At 39.4% G+C, this 14,861-nt stretch overlaps 1 protein-coding gene across 5 annotated transcripts in view; it reads right to left on the reverse strand.

The window, feature by feature from the left end:
• Nucleotides 1–14,861, reverse strand: part of PDLIM5 (PDZ and LIM domain 5) — a 123,648-nt gene that overhangs the window by 6,600 nt on the left and 102,187 nt on the right. For all 5 annotated transcript variants that reach the window (XM_063421489.1, XM_063421487.1, XM_063421491.1 and 2 more), the window contains 3 exons: nucleotides 9,882–10,056; nucleotides 2,823–3,003; nucleotides 1,698–1,818 (listed from right to left, as the gene is read on the reverse strand). In XM_063421489.1, the coding sequence (XP_063277559.1) occupies nucleotides 1,698–1,818; nucleotides 2,823–3,003; nucleotides 9,882–10,056 (477 nt within the window). The remainder of the gene's footprint in view (nucleotides 1–1,697; nucleotides 1,819–2,822; nucleotides 3,004–9,881; nucleotides 10,057–14,861) is intronic.

Raw genomic sequence — 14,861 nt, forward strand, 5'->3', positions numbered from 1 at the left:
GAAATTTTGGATGAATTGGCCCACTTCCCTCATGCTTACAGTACCTAGCACTCTCCATGGAACCCACTGTGAACAACTCTTGGATCAGCTTAGAAGGAAATCTTAGCTTCAAAGAGGTCATTAGAACGTCATGCTAAATCTTTTCTGGTCAATTCATTTCTACATCTAGTGAAACTGCAATGTTCCCAAGAGTAGAAGGAAAATCATAAAAAGGTTATGGTTGGAACTGACAGTTCCAACACAGCATGAACTGTGAAAACAGATAGTTTTGATACAGTTTTGTCTCTTTTCCATTTTGCAGAAATTGTTTTACAAATTGTTTACTTCTCTCCTAGCTCAGAGGGGTACATGGAAAATTTTAAGCAAACTATAAAACCAACTTAAATAAAAACTGTTGATATTAATAGTAACAGGTTGATGAGAGGCCCAGCCTGGCCGGCCAATGTGCACTCACAGCCCAGAAAGCCAGCTGTATCCTGGGCTACACCACAAGCAGCGTGGCCAGCAGGCAAGGGAGGGATTCTGAACCATCTACTCTGCTCTCCTGAGACCCCACTGGAAGTCTTGCATTCAGCTATGGAGCTCCCAAGATGGGTTGGATGTGAACCTGCTGGATGGAGCAAGTCCAGAGAAGGTCACAGAGATGCTCAGAGGGATGGAGCACCTCTCCTTTGAGGAAAGGCTGAGAGAATTGTAGCTGTTCAGCATGGAGAAGAGAAGGTTCCAGGCAGACCTTACAGCACCTTCCAGCACCTGAAGGGAGCCTAGAGGAAAGCTGGAGAGGGACTTTTTACAAGGGCAGGTAGTGACAGTACAAGGGGGAATACTTTAAGCTCAAAGAGTAGATTTATATTGGATAATAGGAAGACTCTTTTTTTTTACTGTGAGGGTGGTGAGGCACTAGAACAGGTTGCCCACAGCAGTTGTGGATTACCCATTCCTGGAAATGTTCAAGGCCAACTGGATGGGGCTTTGAGCAACACAGTCTACTGGTAGGCATCCCTGCCCATGACAGGGGGGTTAGAACCAGATGATCTTCAAGGTCCTTTCTAACCCAAACCATTTTATGATTTTATAAAAAAATGTTCTGATTAGCTGGAAGTGCTAAAATCCAAACAGAAATGCTCTGAACTACTAGACCACATTGTTCATGTAATATTGCTTATCAGGCTTTCAAGTGCTGTAATTGTACCACTGTATTTCTCTGCCAGTTTTTTTATCCTTGATCCCACAAAAAACTACCTGGACAGACTGCCTGCTCTTGGAAGCCCCTGAGGCTGTAAACAGGACTATTCAGAGAAAAAACACATTACTCCACTGGCATTTGCTTGTGTTTGGTAAATAAGTAGATTTACATAAACTTCAGATTATTTTAAACCCAACCAGGAAGTCACCCTAAAAGTAACACTTTGATGTATCATTGATACTCCAAGGACTTAAGAGGAATAGGTAAAATCAGTGACAAGAAGCTGCTGCTGCTGGAGCTGATGAAGAAACCCTCACCAACTCCTCCTGGTGCAAACTTCGTGTCTACAGCAGCATGTGCTGCTTTGAACTGACATCTCAAAGTTACACGAAATTGCTGGGGCACTTCTAACGTGCAGCTTGAGAAAAGGGAATTATTCATTTTCCCGCAATGTTACTGAGCTCTGCTTTCCTGCACAGCTTCAGTAAACTTTGGTTGCATTGCTTCTTACCCGTCTCACAGTAGGGATCACCATCTTCTAAGTGAAAGACATTATTGCGGATGGGGTTATGACAGGCCACACACACAAAGCAGGAAACGTGCCAAGTTTGTTTCAAAGCATTTATTACTTCCTGTGGGGATTAGAAAAAGTGTTACGAACACATTAGTTCGATGTGATGAGTAGATGGTGGTAGTCATGCCTCCACACTTGATTCATTTCAAAAATACTTAGTTTCCTGCTGCTACTCTGAAAATGGGTTGTGTATACAAGTTCTGCAGTGTTAAACTTTATGAGGTGCTTTATTTATGGTACATCTCCTTATTTTTCATGAGCAATCCTTTGGGATTTTTGGAAGGTTTGGCACAGAGTTGGACAAATTTTAACAACTCATTTGTTCAAATTCCTAATTTTAATCAGGGTCTCACCCGTAATGGTCCCCTGAAACAAGAAAAGCAGCATCTCTGCCTTCTTTTGAAGTCCATGAAGGGTTAATCAGAAGACATCATTCAGAAAATTATGACCGCTCTGTGTTGTTTTGGAAGACACTATAGTGCCAAATACGACTTGAGAATTGTGCTGCCAGAGCCCTGCATGACCCCAGCCACACAAGAATGCAGACACATTGCTGTCTGCAGAGAAACAGCAGCCCATCAGCTGGCAGGCTCAGATGAGCAATATCAGTGCTCAGTAGGATGACACGTCTTCCCATCTACATTAACACTGCAAATATTTCAGATCTTCTCATCTAGCAAGTAGTGTGTTCGTCAGTGCTCAGCTCACCTAAGGACGATTCTTTCTTTTTACTCCCTTCTTCCACTTTCCCCTTCCCATTCTGTAAAAAGATGCCAATTAAAAGCATTTTGCTCAGGAAAAGTTGGTAATCCCAACAGCTAGAGAACAGCTTCACAAAAACAGGAGTTGAGCTTAGAAGACCCAAGGAGATTACAGCACCTTTTCCACCATTAGAAGATCCAAAGGTGTATTTTGTATGTGATGAGAGCAGAAAAGGTATGTCAAGAGTATATTTGAAAGAATGCAGACTGAGCCAGATAAAATGGAATTTCACTGCAGAGAAACACTGAAAACTGTGATTATTGTTCCCGCCAAAAAACAGGCCACTTGCTGGTCACCTACCCCAAGGATCTTCCTCTGGCACTTTGAACACTCAGGGGCAAAGAACTTCTCATAGCAGACCTCACAATACAGCATCCCTTTCTCTTCCACAAATCCAATGTATGCCATGGAGGTCTTGCAGTGGGCACAGTTAAACTCCTCTGGATGCCATGACTTTCCCAAAGCCACCAAGAAGGGTCCTCTGATTAGAAAGAAGAGATATTGTTAGCAAATGCACCTGGGCTGGCACCTGCAAAAGCTGTCAATAGATTTATCTGCCATACCTGTCTGTTATTACTACACTGTTCACACATATACACTATTCCATCCCTCTTTCCTCCTATAGGCTCTAAGAAAGCCCCAAGTGTTGACTGTATCCATCTCCATTGAACTCTCTCTTAGAAATGTACACCCACAATAAACACTAATTCTTTTCACTTCATTCCCAATTCCGTCTCTTGCAAAGAGATATTTGACTCAGTGATATGATCAGCTGTCCTATAATCTGCATTAATATTGAGACTACAAATATAAGTAGACTTGACCCCACTAGGAGCATATAAAATCAGTTTCTTCTGAGACAAAAATTCAATCACTGTCCCTATCCAAAAGTTTCTTACAGGATAATCCATCCTAGTTATAGGAGGTTTTTCTGTATTAAAATAGGTCCATTTTTTCCCACACAGCTTCTTCTATCATTTGCAAATGCAAAACAACGACACTTTTTATAGCACTTGTCTGGTTAATGCAATACAGTTAATAGGAAAAAATTATCCATTTTTCAGTTAACAAAAAATTCTCAGTTTGTAACTCATGGGTCCAAGGTATGTATCATTGTCTCTATATTCATTTGAAAATATATCCAGCATATTAATCTCCTTAGTGAACATATTTACTTTAAAGAGGTGCCTCCAAAGTCTCACCAACACTCAGCCTGCCAGAATTTAGGTTTCAGATGAACTTTGTGGTTCAAGTTCATCTCCTTCACTAGATTTCTTGTTTTTCCAACACTAATAAAGATGTAATTCTTTCAAGTAGTGCTTCAATTTTTTTTTCTGTTCTAATACTGCACTGAAAAAACCCAGAAAGGTACTAAAACGACCACCTGCTGCTAAACATTTTTTTGGAAATCAAGTAATCAACAAGAACATTTTTGTGTAAGATTTTCATATGAACAAAGCAACAGCAATAAAGAAAAAAATCTAAACAAACAAGAAAAAACCCAAAGAACCACCCACCCCCAAACCAACCAAATCCACCTTGAAATTTGCTTATGTTGACTGAAAACGTAAATATAAGTGGGCTGAGGATAAAGGAAAACTTCATGAAGGATAGAGTGTAAAGACTGTAACTTCTCTTCTACATTTTCTCTGGTGATGTTATATATTTTCCGCAGGATGAGAAGTCAAAGACAAAGGACTCAAACAGATTTAGGATAGACTCAAACAGATTTAGAATAACCCAAAGACCTTATAAAATGATGAACATATCTAATCTGGGCCAGTTTCTTCTATGAACCCCTGTTTATTGGAGGAAAGGCAGTGAGAAAGGGCTCCTGAAGAGAAGCCTGCAGTTGTTTAAGGAGGGAGCTGGGGCTGAGTGCAGCTCTCCGGCCCCGCTCCCAGTGCATGCCTGAGCAGTGCAAACACTGACCTAACCCAATACCCTCCCACTGCTCTACAAGCACCTTTTTACATCAGTGCCCTCTCGGTTATGTACTGATCAAACAATACAAGCCCTTATGTACAACAAAGTGCCCTCAGAGCACCGTGTCAGCACAGGCTAATTTAACAGATTCATTAACACGGGGCTGACACTAAAGACGCTTTCCCAGCTCCAGGTAGGATTGAGTTTCTGGCCATCTGCACTGAAATGACAGGCTCAGCTCTGTATGGGAAGCAGGCATGCTAGCAACAGAAGGAGAAGGAATTTTTACATCTGCTGCATTTAGCTGTCCAGAGCTTACAGCCCTGACATGTTGAGGTCAGCCATTCGGGACAGTGTGCAGGAACGCAGACAGACAGGGAACAGCCTGAGAGCGCACCTACAGAGTTCCTCTCCCAAAGCCCCCAGACAGCTGGGGCAGTGCCCTGCACAATGTCTACGAGGTGTTCCATTAGTGCACTGGCTCCCTGTGCACACATGTCCAGAAGAACACTTTCTAAAGACAATTTTACTTTCTATCGGGCTGCAGTTTAAACATGTCAAGCTGATATAGCGGCTTAACGATACCTGCAACTTAAAAGCTGCCCCTAAGCACATGGAAGAGAAAAAAAAAAAGGAAAAAAAATATCTGCCATGTAAAATACACTAGAACATGATATTCAGAACTTGGAGGTGTTCCCAGTCTCCGCATAATTTTGCCATTAAAATGATAGCTTCCAGTAATGGAAGGTATTTATTTCCTCTATTAACTTGAAAAGGACTTTAAAGTCCCAATTTGAGTAAGGGGGCAGGATGCCCACACTCATGCAATGTGACAGAAATAGCTAGGGGGATGCAATGCTAGGAAGATGGGCTGTAGATGGCTTCATCCTCCATTTCTTCCCTATTTAAAAACAAAACCAATAAAAATCCCACATGCCTCTGTCAACTAGAACATATTTGTAAAATAGAGCTAAACCCCCATATTCCTACTATCTAAATGGTATATGGGATGACCCAGCTGATAACAGTTGGGTATGAATGTGCCTGTACCCCAGGCTACTTTGACATGCTGAGCATTTCTGAACAAATTTCTGGCATCACCAACTAGACCATATGAATGGAACTCAGAGATGAAAACAAACTAGTCATTTATTGATTATATTTCTGGAAAGAGATTCTGATTGATTTACAAGTTTGTTTGCAGAATCTAATGCTCCAAAGGATCACCAGGTACCATGACTTTAGTATTACCTCAAACATCTGGGTTCTGCATGTAACAATGACATTGGGGTGAACTGAAAGGAGAAGTGAGCAACATACAGGAAATATAAGTGCAATTTCAATGACTTAACACTCGTAACTGAATATAACTTCATCAGTATGATTGTGATGTATTATATTGGTATGCCAGTAATTAAGTTTCTCATGTGGTTTGTATTATGATAGTAAACCAGAACTGAAATTTGGTGTTAGAGAGATCAAAAAGGATTTCCACATCTGTTAGGAAGGCAAATCACTTCACAGTTAACCATGCAGCAGTTTTACATTCTTGGAAGTTTCTTCTTCTCCTCCCCTGAAAATGCCACTGTATACAATTTGTGTATAGGAGGTGCTGAAGGGAAGCACCATTTGAATTTTTTCCCTTTTGCCTTTAAAAACAATTAAGCTTTATAAAAAGGTGACAAAGCCAAATCATCATTCACAGTAGATATGCCAAAGAACTATGCTCTTCATGGCAATCCAGAGAAAACACATTTGGACTTCAAAGGAAGAGCCAACTCTGCAGTGCAGAACTTGGTAAGGCTGTCTGGGAACCAGAAGCCTTCATCAGGAAATGCCAGAAGTCTGCCAGACCGTCACAGCAAGTCAAAAGAGAAATTTAGTTTGCCTCCAGCTTAGCTTCTTTTACACATGGAAAGAAAAGCTTACTTAATGAAGCTTTGAAAAAAATGGAACCTTCAGACAATCACTGTGTGAATAATTGAAGATATATTAAAAAGTTATAAGGTGTCTCTAAGAAAGGTTTTGGCTCATCCAACCATGGTTATTCTATGCCTCAGTGTAAAGTAACCAACTCCAAAACTCATTTTGGCTTCAAAACAGATGTACAATGCAATGCCATTTGATCCTCCTCCTACCCTTTCATGTGTAAAGCTACCACTGAGGGCATGCGTAATTATGCTAAAACTTGAACTCAAAATGCCATTGCAATCTTCCACATCCACTGTATGCTGTGAACATGAAGCATATTTGGCATTGATTAAGGCACATCAACTCATCTCAGAACACTTGCTTTTAATAATTGAGCAGGCATTTAACATATGAAGAAATATAAGGATTTAAACAACACCAGCAAATTACAAAGAAGTCAGATGTGGGTACCAATTATTATTCATGAAAAGGTGTCACTTACAAGAGGTGACAATGGCTTAAGTACAGTCAAGTGGGGCCTCTGCAGTCTGTCATCACATATCCACTAAGGAGTAAATGTTGCTCCACAGACCAAGACTCTGCCCTACTTAGAGGGCAGCAACCTCATCTCTTTTTTTAATTGTGATCAAAATGGGGGAGTGGAAAGTAGCAGAAAGTGATTTAAGGGCCAAGAGGAGAGGGGAATGGCTGAAAACTGAGGTCCCACAGCCAGAGCACCAGCACAACCTGATAAACCACAACTGCTATAAAAGGCAATGAAGTATCTTGTATGAAAGATGCAGTATATAATGCACTTTGTGTTTGGTTTAAAACTAAAACAACAGTACAAAAAATAAAGCGAATGGTTTCCTGCACGTTATTTACTCGACACAAATCCAAATCCCAGAGAACAAAAAGGATAGAATACTAAAGACAGACAGAATTATTTTATAGGTGAAACTGTTCAAGGAATCAGATGAATCTCATCCCAAAATGCCTTTCCTGATATTAATCTCTGATTTTACAATGAAGCAAAAAAACCCGGATTAAGATGCATAGGTGCACCTTTGTTGGGAATGTGTGTAAGCATTTTCTATTGCTTCAAGAGGGTTAGGTTCATATATTTTTATTTCCTTGACGTATCCAGTGGAAGTAGGAATAACTTTTCCAAAACATCACAGATCCTTTAGTAAAGAGTCTTCTAAAATTAGCCCAGTGCTAACTGAACTGGTAATGAATTACCACAACAGAAATCTCATGGAAGCAAACAAGCTAGACTCAGTTCACCCCTAAACATCAAGTGATTTGCATTGGCTAGTTCTGATGTAGAAACCAAACCAGGGCTCAAGAGGCTACAAAAACCCATGGTGGAAAAGCTGATTTTCTGTTATAATGAATGGAAATTATATAGCTTATAGAGTTCCTAGTTTTTCAGAACTTTCTAATCAAAAAGGTCTCTTTCTTTAATTATGGTGAAAAATAATGCAGGCTTTCCTATTTTGTCCACTGAAAATGTAGGATATAGATAAATAAATAAAAAATACTATTAAAAAACCATTACTTTCTCCTTGTAGTTCAACAATACAAATGACTGAATAAGCAAGAAGAAAACATTTTTGAAGAATACATTTCTTTCAATAATGCTAAGGGATTTCTATTTTAGGGAAGAAATAAAACGCAAGGTGGATGAAAAGAAATAAAACGCAAGATAGAAAATGAGGATGATTTGCACACTGGCAATAAAAGCAATTACAATTCCCTGAATAAGACAATTATGACTAATTGTCAGAAATCACTGACTGAACAATGCAACCCAGAGTCAATTCTTCCCCATACAAAATTCTGGGTAATGGTAGGATACCTTATGGGATCAGCAGAGCTTATTTAACTTAATCTCTATTGGTAAACTTGTGTTTGTATTGATTGTTTAATGTTTTCTACTCATGTCAAAGACAACAGCTACCATAATGTCCAAAGGCCAGAGAGCCCATCAAAGAGCTTGAAATCCAGCAATGCAGGAAATTATTATCAATCCAGTCCTAGTAATTGTTAAAACATCACTTTTTCTTCCATGAATGTTATTTTTCTTATTCTCAGCTAGCAATTACACTTTAGAAATCAACATTAGTCTTTCTAAGGCTACACTCTCTCTCATTGATTCCCAACCCACTAATAGTCCCAGTTCTATTGGGATGGTTGCATACATGAAAATTAACTTGCTTACTTTTCTTTGGTCTTACATTTACTCCATTCCATCCAGCTTTCTGGTCCTCTGTAAAATGGACTGTAAGACTGTGATTGTTAGCAGTTCACAATATTTTGCGCCCAAAGCAGTTTCATTCTTGGTTTTGGTAGATAAACTACACATGAAAACAGTGTTTTGCATTTCCAAAATGACGACTTAAACCACTTGTGACTAAAGAATCAAAACTCATGAAAGCTAAACAAAGCTCTGCTATGAGAGAGGCTGCAAGATGAACAGAATCACAGAATCATTGAGGTTGGAAAAGACCTATGAGATCATGAAGTCCAACTGTTCACTCAGCACTGCCAAGTCCACCACTAAGCCATGTTCGTAAGTGTCACAACTAAATGTCTTTTAAACACCTCCAAGATGGCAACTCCAAGACCTCCTTGGACAGCCTGTCCAAGTGCTGGACCGCCCTACTGGTGAAAATATTTTTCCTAATATACAATCAAAACCTCCCCATCACATCTTGTGGTTATGCTCTATCATTTCAGGAACATTATTTCCATAATACTAAACAAATGATAAAAGTACTATTGACTGCTGACGTGACTCTAAACCTTCTGACTCCTTTGAACCAACCTCCACGTCACCGCAATCTCATTTCAGGCAGCTGCAGAGAGGGTTAAGGTCCTTTCTGAGCCTCCTCTTCTCCAGGCTGAACACCACCAGCCTGTCTTTCTTGTAGTGAGTGGCCCAGGACTGGACACAGCTCTCGAGATGCTGAGCACAGGGGGACAATCCCTGCCCTGCTCCTGCTGGCCACACTGTGGCTGATACAGGCCAGGATACCAGTGACCTTCTTGGCCCCCTGGGAATACTGATGGCTCAAGTTAGCTGCTGTTGACCAGCATCCCCAGGTCCTTTTCTGCCAGGCAGCTTTCCAGCCACTCTGCCCCAACCTGTAGTGATACCTGGCATTGTTGTGACCCTAGTGAAAGACATAGGACTTTGCCTTATTGAACCTCATAAAACTGACCTCAGGCCACAGATCCAGCCTGTCCAGATCCCTCTGCAGTGCCTTGCCACACTCCAACAGACCAGTACTCCTGCCCAACTTAGTTACCTGCAAGTGTGACTAAGTGTGCCCTTGATCCCAGTCTAGATCATTGATAAAGATATTAAGTAGGACATGCTCCAGTACTGAGCCTGCAGAGCAACCCTGGTGATCAGTCGCCAAATGGATTTCGCTCCATTGATCCCCACTCTCTGGGCCTGGCCACACAGCCAATGCTGCACACCCTGAAGAGTGTCCCCAGCAAGCAGATACACACCTAATGACCTGGTTACAGTGTGCACACATGGGAGTGCGCTTCCCAGCTGGAATGTGCTCCGCTCGCTGAACCAACGTGTCTTGCTCATTTAGCTGAGGTGTTGTTGCAGCTTTTTCACTCGGGGCAGTTGTTCCAGGTGATTTAATACTGTTTGATGTCCATCCACTGACAGGAGCTGGGGAAAGAACGTGAAAAGCATTTAGAGGACCATCTTTCAGTACCCAGTAAATTAACTTGAAAAACAAGCAACCAACAACATTTGTCTAACATCATTGTCCAGTGTATACCTATATACCTACCCCCTTAAAGGAACACATTAAAAAGCACTCATTTTCCCCTCCTCCCCCAACAAGTCACAAAGAAAGTCCTACCTACTTTATGAAATGTCTGTGATATAACACAGAATGGTTTTGGCTAACTTGGAGAGGTAGTGGACAAACTTTAACATGTTGAAGAAGTTAGGTAAAGGAATATACAACCTGCGAAGGCATTATTTTGTTTTAGATACTAAAGCTGAAGCCAAGAACATCAGTGTATGAATAGGGGCAGGAGAAAATGACATACCTACTCAAAAAATTTCACAGTGAGTGCAATAGATCATACATCATTACTAACGTGTTAAACAAGAACATACATTCAATACAACATGTGTAGGAATTTAAACTAGAGTACTGTATAAGCAAAATTTGTTTCTACATTGAAATTAAACACTGGTCTAGAGCAGTGGATTCTGCCAATCTGAAGCACTCCAAAGGTCATGTTCACATCCTCCTTATAAAAGTATGACACAAATAAAACCCTGACATTTTCAGAAATGTATATGCTACACAGTTCTATGTGTACTCAGAGTTTTAGAATTGGAAAACAGACATAAGCTTTTATGGAGTTTGACAAACGCATTTACAAAAATGAAAGGCACAAATGATACTGTTGTAAGGGTAGTGAAGAAACAAACAGTCCTCTGTTTTCCTTTTCCCTCTATTGATACCTATGTACCTTGGTAACGTACAAGCTTCAGCAACATGGGTTTATGGGAGCAGATATTCCTGTCAAGAGGAGGTATCTTTCTTTTTCAAGTATATTATAAAAAAGCCTGCATTTCCATAGCCTCTTGTTTGCAACCACAGGCAAAAGAAACCTGGAGTGTTTACTTGGTGCCCTTGCTTTAGTGCAGCCTTGCTAAACCTTGTAAATCAAAGAGTGAAATTAAGACCTGAGTGGAAACTCAGAGGCAAACGACCAAGCAATGACCGAGACATTGGACAGTGTAGGATGATGCTCCTGCTGCAAAGATGCAGCTCTCCAACATCAGGGTCAAGTCTGGTATATAGTTTGTGGAGCTGTTAATCTTTGTGCTATTCATCCTCTCTTGTTTTTTATATCTTCCAGGGAAAAGATGAAAAATTGTTTCTCTTCATCTCCATTAACATAATGTTGATCACCCTCTGTCCTACAGAAAAGTTGCAAGTACTTTTCAGGCAAAGCATTGCATTCTCTGCTGAAAGAGAAGTGACATACTAATTCACAGAGAAGACAGACTTCAGCAACACTGAATCCACAGAAAATCCAACATAAACGCCAATACTGTGCTATTTATGAAATATAACCATGCATTACAAGTTTAATCAAAACATTACCGTGAACTTTAGCAACTCCCTCCTCTACTCACATGTAGGCTAAGACAATATATCTGGAAGAGAAATTCTGTTTAACACCAATGCTTTTGTACTATAATCAGACTTGGTATGAACTTGCTGATATGGGCTTAATACCTTTTTTTGCTTACTCTTTCTGTGTATGAAGAAGAAATATACTCATATATCTTTTTTGTAGTTGTTATTTAAGAGGTTGGTTTACCAAGATTTCTTGCATCAGGTCATTTCAAGACTGACATTTTTGGATCCTTTTCAGAACATGATGTAGCAAAAAATAGAACAACTTATAAGGGTTGCTTTTTTCTAGTTTTATTTATTTTTTCTTTTTTAAAACAAGTCTGTATTTCATGTATAATTAATGACTTTGCAATATCTTGAAAAGAATAACATCATTAGTCTTGAAACATTGAACATTCCTGAATGGAAAGAATTTAGGAATAGAAGCACTTGATCTTGAAAAAGTCACTGCTACTGTAGCTCACTTAAAATTATAAATGTCTGCTAAGATGAAAACCTAGGAAGAGATAAAAATTAAAAAGGTGGCAGAACAGCTTTGAAGATATGAACAAAAGTCGTGTTGATTAATAGCACTTTCCTCCTCTGGCATCACACATGGTTTTTCAATTTTCAGATCCTATTTCATGAGAATACAGAAACACACATTAAACTCAAATCTGTTTGAAGACTGCTTTTGCCATAAATCAAGTTGCAACACCGCTTCTAGAGTATTGCTAATTTCTGTTTGGGTTATCTATTGAATCCCAAAGCCCATTCAGACATATCAGCTGTCTCGTTTACACTGTGTAGTTAAAAAAAGTCTTTCTGCTTGCTTAAGGGGAGAGGAAAAAAGCACAAACATCACAATTGCTCCCTTTTCTTTGGTCTCATTACAGCTTTCATTACTGCTGTTTTTATGAATGATGCTTTACTGAACACTACTTAACTTCAAAGTCACTACTGGCTAGGAGGAGAATTTGTCTATATAAACCTTCTCTACAAAGATGTTAAATCAGTCATTTCCAAGTTATTCAAAGCACTAAAAAGTGAGAGAAGGAGATAGTCCATCATGTTATAACAAAAACTCTCTTTGAAGCAAAATATAATAGAAGCCACACAAATTAATACTGTGTCAAGCAAGAGCTGTGACCTGAGCAAAAGTTTTGCTGGGCATATAGTGTTAAGGAAGCTCCCTGCCCATGCTCCCAATTTGTGTCCACAGCATTCTCAGAAGGATTCTCTTTCTCTTTGCTGGTAATTACGATTAAGACCTTGATGGTCTTGCACAGTCTCATTCTCCTCTTCTCCTGTTCTGAAATGACTCAAGCTTCTTTCAGTTCAGATTTTTCTTCCTAAAGAAGAGGAGTCAGTCTGCTTCCTTTGCCTTCAGGTCCATACTCTTATTAAAGAACATACACCAGTAAAGTACTGTAACATCTATATCTATATCAAATACCTTATTTGATATACTGGCTTCTTTGTAAACCTTGTACAGTTTTCTAGATTTTTTTTTTTCACCATAGATCATTCTCCCTTCCTCACTTCTTGATTTGCCTAAGCCTTTTATCTTCCTCATTTCCTTCTGAAGACCAGCAGGAGGATAGCTTTTATTGGCCACTTCTGTCTTTCCACAGGCCACAAACATACTTTTAACACTTCAGTAACTTCACCAAAGATTCATTACTTCCACTGCAACCCACAGACCATTTTTTTTGTTGGTGGTGACATTTTCATTTCATTGATTTGCTTTTGATTAAAAAAAAAAAATACTTCACTATTAATTCCCCACTTAAATCTGTATGAATTCTCTGTACTTTTCCCAACAATATTCCTTCTCTTGTAGGTAGAGAGTTTCAAATATTAAGTCTGTTTTCTTGTTTAGACAGAACACTGATATTTCCCATATATTCCTTCTACTTCAACCGTAAGTTTAACACTCCAGTGGACATTATGTTTTTACTGCAGAGGAAGGGGATACTCTGAGTCCATGTATTCTCATCCCCCTCCTTTCATTTCTCTATACCATTGGAAATCTTTCACACTGAAACACAACAACTTGATTTAAAAACATCAGGCCCAGAAAACTGACGCAGGTAGTTTATTTCTCGCAATGTGAAGATTTTACCAGAGCACATGAGGTAGGTACAAGTCTTTACACCCAATCTAAGTAAAAATCTCACAACTCTTGGCAACCAGTGTGAGCTCTCAAGTAGTTTGTGCTTTATACTTTGCTTTTTGTATTTGATCCATATGATCTGCAGCTTTGTTCTCAAGATAGATTAATAAATAAAAGAAAAAAATTATCAGAATCATACACTTCAGCATGAGCTATTCTGATCTAAGTACCAGAGAGGTTTGGGTTCTGTGCAACTCATGAGAAGATGACTGTGGCCAAATTTTGGAGTTTTGTAGGCTTCGTTTCACTCCTTTTAATTAAACTCTAAAGCACTGTTGATTTACACTGATGTACTGTCACTGCTTGTTTTTTTTTCTAAAACCAAAACCACTCTGTACTTGACTATTAACTTTCTACTTTATTAGGTTTAAGTTTAGCACAGTGTTTGCTTTCACTAAACTCCTTGGTATGGCTAGTTTAATATTTAACAATCTTTCAGGCAGGGTAAAGAACTGCCTTTTTTTTTTCTTTTTTAAAAATCCCAGTGTGACTTTGCCCTTGTTAGTCTAACAATAGGTTGTTCCATCGCTGAGCACATGGATAACTGCAAACACTGCTGAAAGGTTTGGAAGACAAAGGGAGAAAGGCGGTGCCAAAGTCACTTTGACAGAGGTTCTCTGGTGCGTAGCAACAATACAACAGCCTGAACTGTTTAACGCTCACTTAAACATAACATCAGCCTTCATGTAATATCTATAAATAACAATGCTACTTGAAGCAGTGGGAGTGCCAGAACTTCATTTTAAAGTGTTCTAACTCAGTGATTTATACACTGCAATCAAACTACTGTATTATAAATGGAAAATATAAAGCTTCATACATCCAATTTTCTGACTTTTCTTAACGTATCTGTTGTGTAAGAAATCTTCCTGTTCCTTCCCTCAAAACCAAACAGATGGCTGGATGAAGCAACGTCTCTGAAAAGCTGTGCTGTCAGTTCACTGCACTGGCTGAATGTAACACCCCATCCACTCCCAGGCCCGCACAAAATCACAAAAGTTCAGTGCAGAATGCTACAGGACAAGTACAAGGTGAGAAAAAAACAAACCCAAACCAAAATCTCAAAAAAATTCCCCCCAAAAACCGCAAAGTTCAACCTCTGTATTCCACAGTTGTTGCTTTTGTTTCTTAAGAAGTCTTGGAAACACAGTC

Source organism: Prinia subflava, chromosome Z, assembly GCF_021018805.1.
Source record: "Prinia subflava isolate CZ2003 ecotype Zambia chromosome Z, Cam_Psub_1.2, whole genome shotgun sequence".
Lineage (NCBI taxonomy): Eukaryota > Metazoa > Chordata > Aves > Passeriformes > Cisticolidae > Prinia > Prinia subflava.